Source organism: Wolffia australiana, chromosome 9, assembly GCF_029677425.1.
Source record: "Wolffia australiana isolate 7733 chromosome 9, ASM2967742v1".
NCBI classification, from domain to species: domain Eukaryota; kingdom Viridiplantae; phylum Streptophyta; class Magnoliopsida; order Alismatales; family Araceae; genus Wolffia; species Wolffia australiana.
The window spans coordinates 5,156,130-5,164,363 of NC_135843.1; the positions used below are offsets into that span (position 1 = coordinate 5,156,130).

The 8,234-nt window shown below is 42.7% G+C and overlaps 1 protein-coding gene across 12 annotated transcripts; it reads left to right on the forward strand.

Moving 5' to 3' along the window:
• The first annotated feature begins 1,652 nt into the window (after positions 1-1,652).
• LOC144707537 (uncharacterized) lies at positions 1,653-7,603 on the forward strand. Of its 12 annotated transcripts, none has more exons than XM_078580693.1 (10): positions 1,653-1,839; positions 1,975-2,025; positions 2,187-2,294; positions 2,531-2,684; positions 3,216-3,419; positions 4,176-4,340; positions 4,810-5,053; positions 5,425-6,067; positions 6,361-7,332; positions 7,411-7,603. In XM_078580693.1, the coding sequence occupies exons 7-9, from the start codon at positions 4,874-4,876 to the stop codon at positions 7,320-7,322; spliced, it is 1,785 nt and encodes a 594-aa protein (XP_078436819.1). In that variant the 5' UTR covers positions 1,653-1,839; positions 1,975-2,025; positions 2,187-2,294; positions 2,531-2,684; positions 3,216-3,419; positions 4,176-4,340; positions 4,810-4,873; the 3' UTR covers positions 7,323-7,332; positions 7,411-7,603. The 12 variants fall into 12 exon arrangements, with proteins under 12 accessions (XP_078436819.1, XP_078436820.1, XP_078436821.1 ...); XM_078580694.1 differs by having other exon boundaries at positions 2,531-2,654; XM_078580695.1 differs by having other exon boundaries at positions 2,531-2,616.
• Positions 7,604-8,234: the final 631 nt, after the last annotated feature.

The window sequence follows — 8,234 nt, forward strand, 5'->3', positions numbered from 1 at the left end:
GACAACGAGAGAAAGAGATCGAAAAGAGGTGGAGACAGAGATAGAGAGAGAAAGAAGTAGATGGAGACAGAGAGAGAAAAGAAGATGAAGACAGAGAGAGAAAGAGATAGACAGAAGGAGATGGAGACAGAGAGGGAGAGAAAGAGATAGAGAGGGAGAGAGAGAAAGAGATGGAGAGAGGGAAGTAGAGAGGGAGATGGAGGCCGATAGAAAGAGGAGAGAGAGAGAGAGAGAGAGAGAGTGAGAACGAGAGATAGAAGGAAACGGAGATAGAGAAAAAGAGAGAGAAAGTAAGAGAAAGAGAGAGAGAAAGTAAGAGAAAGAGAGATAGAAGCAAACGGAGACAGAGAGAGAGAGAAAGAAAGAGAGAGGGAGACGAAGAGAGGAATAAAGTGAGATTGAAGGAAAACGGAGATAGCGAGAAAGAGAAAGAGAGAGGGAGATGAAGAGAGAGAAAAAGCGAGATAGAAGGAAACGGAGAGAGAGAGAAAGAGAGGGAGAATGAGGTGGAGATAGAGAGAATGAGATGGGCAGAGAGAGAGAGAGAAGATGGAGATAGAGAGAATAAAAGAGAGAAAGAGCGAGAAAGGGAGAGAGAGAGAGAGAGAGAGTTGTGAAAGGCTGAAAACCACCTTTAGTTGATCTCAGCTAAGCTGCTCTATCTGACAGGCGCCGCCAGTATCACAGCCAGCGGTTCTCCCATCTCTCTCTCTACCTCAATCAACTTTATCCTCCCTTTATCCTCCATCTCTCTCTCTACCTCAGTCAGCTCTATCATCCATCTCTCTCTCTCTACCTCAATCAACTTTATGATACATATCTCTCTATCTCAATCAAGTTAACCATCCATCTCTCTCTCTATCTCAATCAAGTTAACCATCCATCTCTCTCTCTCTCTCTATCTCAATCAAGTTAACCATCCATTTCTCTCTCTATCTCTATCACAATCAACTTAACCATCCATCTCTCTCTCTATCTCTATCTCAATCAACTTAACCATCCATATCTCTCTCTCTCTATCTCAATCAAGTTAACCATCCATCTCTCTCTCTCTCTCTATCTCAATCAAGTTAACCATCCATCTCTCTCTCTCTCTCTATCTCAATCAAGTTAACCATCCATCTCTCTCTATACCTCAATCAGCTCTATCATCCATTTCTGTCTCTACTTCCATCAACTTTATCATCCATTTCTCTCTACCTCAATCAGCTCTATCATCCATTTCTCTCTCTACCTCAATCAGCTCTATCATCCATCTCTCTATGTGCCACAATCAACTCTACCATCCATCTCTCTCTGTCTCTCTCTACATACATATTTGTCTACGTCTCACGGCAGTTGCCGCCCGCCTACTGGCTATACATCTGAAGTTGACATGTCCTAGGACCCCCTAAAATCCACGTGTCATCCCCCCATTGGTTCTCATCCTCCGAACCACGTAAGCATTCCTACACGTGTCTATCCCTCATAGAACCATCGCGGGGCCCACCACGTGAGCCGCGAACATATTATCTTATAAACCCGCTGAATAATATTAAAATGGCGCAGAAAAGTATATAGTGGCATAAGCGAAATTAAGCGGATAAGGAAGGGTAAAATGGGGAACGGGAAGATCTGGGAGACCGGATGCAGACAAAACTCCTGTCGCTGTTACTGGAAGGTCGTTTGCTCTCAGAAGATCGCTCTCTTTCTCTCTCTTCTTTCTCTCTCTATAACTGCAGATTATCTCGTCGGAGGATCTGAGGAAGAGCGATTGTTGTTCTGATGGCGGTTGCGATGTCGTTCTCTCGCAGTTCTCGCATTGTTGATGTTGTTTTGCGGCCTCGAGCTCTGCAGGAGGTGGTTTTTTTTTTCTTCTAGTTTGATTTTTCGCTGTTACAGTGCCTTGAATCTGTAGTTTCTGCGGGATCCGCCTTCTAAGACTGTTGAACACGTTGAATTCTCGGTTTTTGTTGAATCTGGCTTTTTTTGCAGTGTCTAGCGGAGTTTATATGACTGTTGGATGATTCAGGGAGCGAGGAAGTGGTGAGTAAGACATGGAATGGTTATTTGATTGTTTTGCGCTGTTTTTTTGGGAACGTGACTGTAATTTAAGGTTTTTTAGATGTCTGATTCTTGCGATCGGCGTGCATTTTGATCTTCTGAAAGTTGAATTGCATCGGGATGATTTGTATGTTTTATGATAGGTTTTTGTGTCTGGCGGTATAGTCTGTCGAAGACGGTGAATCTGGCGTTGTTTGGATTGTCTGGCAAAGTGTATATGACTGTTGGATGATTCAAGGAGCGACGAAGTGGTGAGTAGGACTTGGGATGGCTGTTTGATTATTTTGCGCTTATTTTTTTGGGAGCGTGATTGTAATTTAAGATTTTTTAGATGTCTGATTCTTGCGATCGTCGTGCGTTTTGATCTTCTGAAAGTTGAATTGCGTCGGGATGATTTTTTTGTTTCGTGATAGGTTTTTTATATGGCGGTTTAGTCTGTCGAAGACGGTGAATTCTCAGTTTTTGTTGAATCTGGCGTTTTTTGCAGTGTCTGGCCAAGTATATATGACTGTTGGATGATTGAAGGCCCGGACAATAGATGATTATGGCTTTCAATGGCTCTTTGTGAAAACGGTTTGGTGTTTATAGATTACGCAGATTGATGCTGCCTGGTGATCGGCGTGTATTTTGGTCTTCTAAAAGTAGAACTTCTTTTAGATGCTTTTTTTTTCATCTCACGTTTTTTGTATGTGGCTTCGAAACCGCATACATAAACTTTCATACGCCTTTTCAACGGGAATCATGTTCTCTTACCCGTTTCAATGGTCTTTCTGAGGATCATGGTCTCTTTCCACTGGGTCTATTTTAAGTAATCAATCGCTTAGTGACCCTTGAATTTGTTGTTGTGCTCTAATTTATCCACACTCTTCTCTCTCTAAGTTTCATATGCCACAATCTGAACAAGTTGTATATGGCATAATCTAAGATCATCTAAAGTGTCTAGTAATTTCTCAGGCTTGAGGAAAAATGGAATCAGCGTTATTTCTTGCGAGCTGATGTTGATTTGTAAAATTATGGGCTCTCGCTCTAGCTTTGAAGTTTCTCCAAGTTATTTTTTTCTGTGTTATTCATATATCAATTTTTGTGTCAGGTTACGGTGATAGAGTGGGAAAATTGTCATTTTTGAATCGTTTTTTCTCATGGAATGTTCAATCTATTTTTTGATTTCGCAGGAATAGAAACACAGTAAAAGTCACACTATTGATTCTTATGGTATGAGGGACATGAATTTGAATTCCGGTTGTGGCTGGCCTCTTTTCTGTGAAAATAATGGCATGAAGGGGATTTCGAATTATTGCTTCTCTTGGACAAATGAATACGATGGAAAATTGTTGAGACAGACAATCCTCAGGCATGAGGAAATCTTCAGGAAGCAGGTAGCTAAGCTGCTTGGTTGATGGTCTCAATAAATGTTTCATGATCTATCTCCTCTCTTTTTCTCTCTTATTCTCGAAATCTCCCTTGCTTTCTTTCCCCCTCTATTTTCTTCTTCTATCTCCCCACTTTCTCTCTTTATCTCTCTCATCGCTTGTCTTCCCCATTTTTTGCTCTCGTTGTCTTTCTTAATCTCTTTACATTTCTCTTATTATCTCTCTCTTTATCTCTACTTCTCCCTCTATATTTTCTTACAGCTTTGATTTAACCTCCATTCAAACGCCTGTAATCATTCCTTGTCTCTCAGCCAAAGTTTCTTGATGCCTGGTTTGTGTTGAGAGCACATTTTTATGTTGTATTTTACCCAATGTGTTTATTGCTTTCTATATTCGTACTCATAGCCCTTCTTTCCATAGATATGTTTTTCCCATTGCCATTTAGCATTGTCCTCAAGTTCTGGTAAGAACAGACTAAGGTTCGATGACAAATGGGATGGAACGGAATTGAACCAGTCAGCTGTCCTGTCCTCTGGACAGCAACAGAACAAAACACTTTACCAGATTGCGTCACATCCCGTTCAGTTCCACAATCAAACCCTACTTGATTCTTTTATTTTTAATTGTCCTATTGTCTGTTGTGCATTTGTTTTCTTGGATGGGGAACGGAACTAAATGACAAGTCTTGTGATGGATGACTGGACAGAAGGCCTGTTCATTCATATTTCATTCACCCCAAACTCTTGCTCGTCGTCCATCCAGGAAATTTATTCAAGAGACTTTCCCAACATGGTTTGAAAGCAAGGTTGAGAAGATGAATTCCAGGAGCAAGACATCGTACTTTGCAGCTGGGGCTCGACATGCCTTGATGACTTTACAATGTAACGAACGTTGGTTAATTTTTGAAAATGAAGAAGATCACCCTAGGTTGGTGATCAACCTGATGCTATTAAAATAGATGAATGTTCAATACACACAATGACCGAAATGGGCCTCCCTTCACCCCCTTCTAAACCAGTATTCCATAAGAAACTCCATGTCATGAATAATGATGTTCGTTGTGGCCATCCTCTTCTTACACACCACCTCATTGCAGTGAAGCCAGATTGCCCATTAAAAAGTGACAATGGTTGAAAGTTTGATGATGATGTTGTCAAATTCAAAGGTGTCAACATCGTTGTCACTATTTGAGTTATGACAGATCTTGACAATGTTGAGATGTGACACTGGTTGACAGTTTGCTGATGGCGGGGTCAACATCATCTTCACCATCAACCATTCATTGTTAAAGAAAATTTATGTCAACGTAACCATCATTCTCTACTATGCTGGTTGATGAAAAAGTTGAAATTGACAATGCTGAGAATTCTTAGTCGGAATTTTTCTGCGTTGACAGATGACAGTGATGGACAACGCCAACAGCCTGTAATATGAGTTAACGTCAACCGTCAACAGTTGCCATGTCACCGCCAACCACCCTAAATTTGTCAACGAGAACATCATCATCAACATCAATGACATTTGCACGAGTGTCCAACCCCATTAGCGACAGGTGGTGGGGAAATGTAGAAGTCAGCAACATGCCTAAGTTAAGAAGGGATGTAACACCCTTGATATCAGCAATACCTTTTAGCACAGTGGTAGGCGCTTGAATCTTAATAGGTTTTCCAAAAAAAATTTGATTCAGATAATTAAAGACACACACTAATATCTTTTGCGATTTTACATCACCACAAGTGGCTGTTAGGATTAGTGTTTGGTGGCGATGATGAAGATCTTGATCATCATCCAAAACCTCTCATCTTCGTCATCTTCTTCTGCTGCTGGAGGGACGATGACGGTTTCCTGATTGTCTCCTGCCATCTGAATGAGGTTAACTGCGGGAGAGTGATGAAACATGTTCTCAAGTGAATTTAGTTATTTTGTTGTAGCTGACTAAAGCCCGTGTGCATGTTTTCGTTTCCTGTTCGAATTACTTTTACTGATTTTGAATATGCACGCTTCGATATAGGTTTGTGAACTTCATCGACTATACAGAGTGCAGCAACTTTGCATGGATGAACAAAGGAGAAGAGGGGAAAAGTCTCTTCCTTTGAATCTTCATTCATCTCCATTGATTCCCGTGGCAAACGGGTTTCATTTCAACAATGATGATCATGACAGGACAACTTCTTCAAAATCTGGGTCTTTAACAAGGAAAACTGAAGATTACAGAATGGTCAATGCGTTGACTGAAGCAAAGACAAAGAACAGCCCCAAGAAGGTGTTTGATCTTCATCTTCCGGCTGAGGCATACATCGACGAGGATGCTGAAGAAGAACAATTCACTGAGAAGCAAGACTCTGAGGAAACTAAGATACTCGCATGTACTTGTACTCACGAAAACAGTGCAGAATTTAGGCAAAATGTTCAAGTAAGACCATCATGTCTCCTCCTCGCTGATTTAAATGAACCTGTTGAGGAATTTGAAGAGGACGACAATTCTTCAAGCGTTGTTGGGGTTCATTGCGAAGATCTCCAAAAACATGAAGCTTCTAAATGCGGCAGTGTTTTCTCTAGCATACGAGGTGATTGTAAGGCAAAAGATCTCAACCTTTTTCAAGGCATTCGCGAACACAAAGGGCGGGATAGGTTGGATTTTGGAGATCTAGCCAGTAAGCATTTATCCAAACATATTTACATTATTTAAGAAAAATATCCCGAACTTGTGCACAGGACCCCTTTAAATCCTTAGTTTCTTTAGATTTATCTGAGTGACAGTCATATTTCACTTTCAGCGATATTAACAAAATTCGTTGAAAGAAAATTCCGCTAGTTTTGCTTTACCTGTTTAAAGTCTTTTGGGTAATTATTAAGTTTGCTCGGAAGAAATAAACCGAAGAAATCTAAGTTTGATACAATGTTAATTCCATATTGGTTACAAGTTTCTTGGCTGATATTTTTGTAGGACCTTCATCAAATCCGGTCCAAGCACACGATCCATCATCAGTTTTTCAGCACAGCGCTCAAACCAGAGTTCTCAGAGGCGTGGATATAAACCTTCTACCGGATGATATTTTCATGCCCAGAAAAGAAAATCATCAGAAACTGGGATTCCAACAAGATCAAGAGGAGCCCGTTCTTGCAGAGGTGATCCAGGAAGAAATTCTCGTGCCTAGAACAGAAAAACATCAAAAAATGGGATTCGAGCAAGATCGGGAGTTGATTGTCCAAAAGTTGGAACTAGAGAAGCTTGTCCAAGAAGAGATCGTCGTGCTCCGAAGAGAAAATCACAAAAAGTTGGGACTCGGACATGATCGAGAGAAACTCGATCTTGTGGAGGCAGGTCAGGAAGAATTTCCAACAGACAGAAGAGAAAATTCTCAAACATCGGTATTCGAACAAGATCAAGACGAGTTCGCTCTGGAGGAGAAAATGGCGGCAGAGGCGATCCAGGCGATGGCAGCTGCTGCTAAAGAGGAGGTTGCAGGGATGGCCCTCGCATGGCTGGCAGAGGCAGTCACGTGCGCAGACCCGTTTGAGGTAGCGGCACTCGCCCTGGAGAGCGTGGCGGTGGTGGCGATGGACGAAGAAAAGACGGCGGCGGCGGCAGTGGCAGTGGCGACAGTGGTGGGGGACGAAGACGAGAGGCGGGGACGGCGGGGGGGGCAGCGGCGGCGGCGCAATTTCCGGAGAGATGTGCTGCCGGGGATGGGGACGTTGACACGACAGGAGGTGGCTGAGGATCTTCAGATTCTTGAGGCGATGGCGAGAGTGGGCGGAGAGCAGAGGAAGGCGGGGAGGAGAGGCGTTGGCGCTCGTAGGAGGAGGGAATTGCTTGCATGGGGGAGAACGACACGGCGGTGCTGGCGGCAGAAGTGCTTGTCTGGCTCCCTTGCCCATGAGATGGTGTTCGCCATGGATGGCTAGAGAGAGAAAGGTGAGTACATCCCCATCTCTCTCTCTCTCTCTCTCTCTCTCCTCTTCTCTTTACTGTGCAGTTGCTTTTTTGATGCAGGAGTACAGAGAGTTTCTTATGCATGGATGTCTCTCTCTGCTTACCGCCGAAATCAATCTATCCCTGCTAGACATGGATGTCTCTCTCTACTTATCACCAAAATCAATCTATCCCTGCCATACATGGATGTCTCTCTCTGCCTACTGCCAAAATCAATCTATGGCTGACATACATGGATGTCTTTCTCTGCCTACCGCCAAGATAAATCTATCCCTGCTAGACATGGATGTCTCTCTCTGCTTACCGCCGAAATCAATCTATCCCTGTCAGACATGGATGTCTCTCTCTGTCTACTGCCAAAATCAATCTATGGCTAACATACATGGATGTCTCTCTCTGCCTACCGCCGAAATCAATCTATCCCTGCCATACATGGATGTCTCTCTCCACCTACCACCAAAATCAATCTACCCCTGCCATAAATGGATGTCTCTCTCTACCTACCACCAAAATCAATCTACCCCTGCCATAAATGGATGTCTCTCTCTACCTACCACCAAAATCAATCTACCCCTGCCATACATGGATGTCTCTCTCTACCTACCACCAAAATCAATCTATCCCTGCCATACATGGATGTCTCTCTCTACCTACCACCAAAATCAATCTATCCCTGCCATACACGGATGTCTCTCTCTACATACCACCAAAATCAATCTATCCCTGCCATACACGGATGTCTCTCTCTACATACCACCAAAATCAATCTATCCCTGCCATACATGGATGTCTCCCTCCACTTTTATGAATTACAGTATAACTATATTTTGACCTTGCCAATTATCATTGGTTATATATTGATCGATCCATGCGTGTGTCACTAT

Coding starts and splice junctions, on each gene's coding strand:
- LOC144707537 (XM_078580693.1), top strand. CDS start 4,874: ATGTCACCGCCAACCACCCTAAATTTGTCAACGAGAACATCATCATCA. Junction 5,054..5,424: donor CAATACCTTTTAGCACAGTG/GTAGGCGCTTGA, acceptor GCTTCGATATAG/GTTTGTGAACTTCATCGACT. Junction 6,068..6,360: donor GGATTTTGGAGATCTAGCCA/GTAAGCATTTAT, acceptor ATATTTTTGTAG/GACCTTCATCAAATCCGGTC.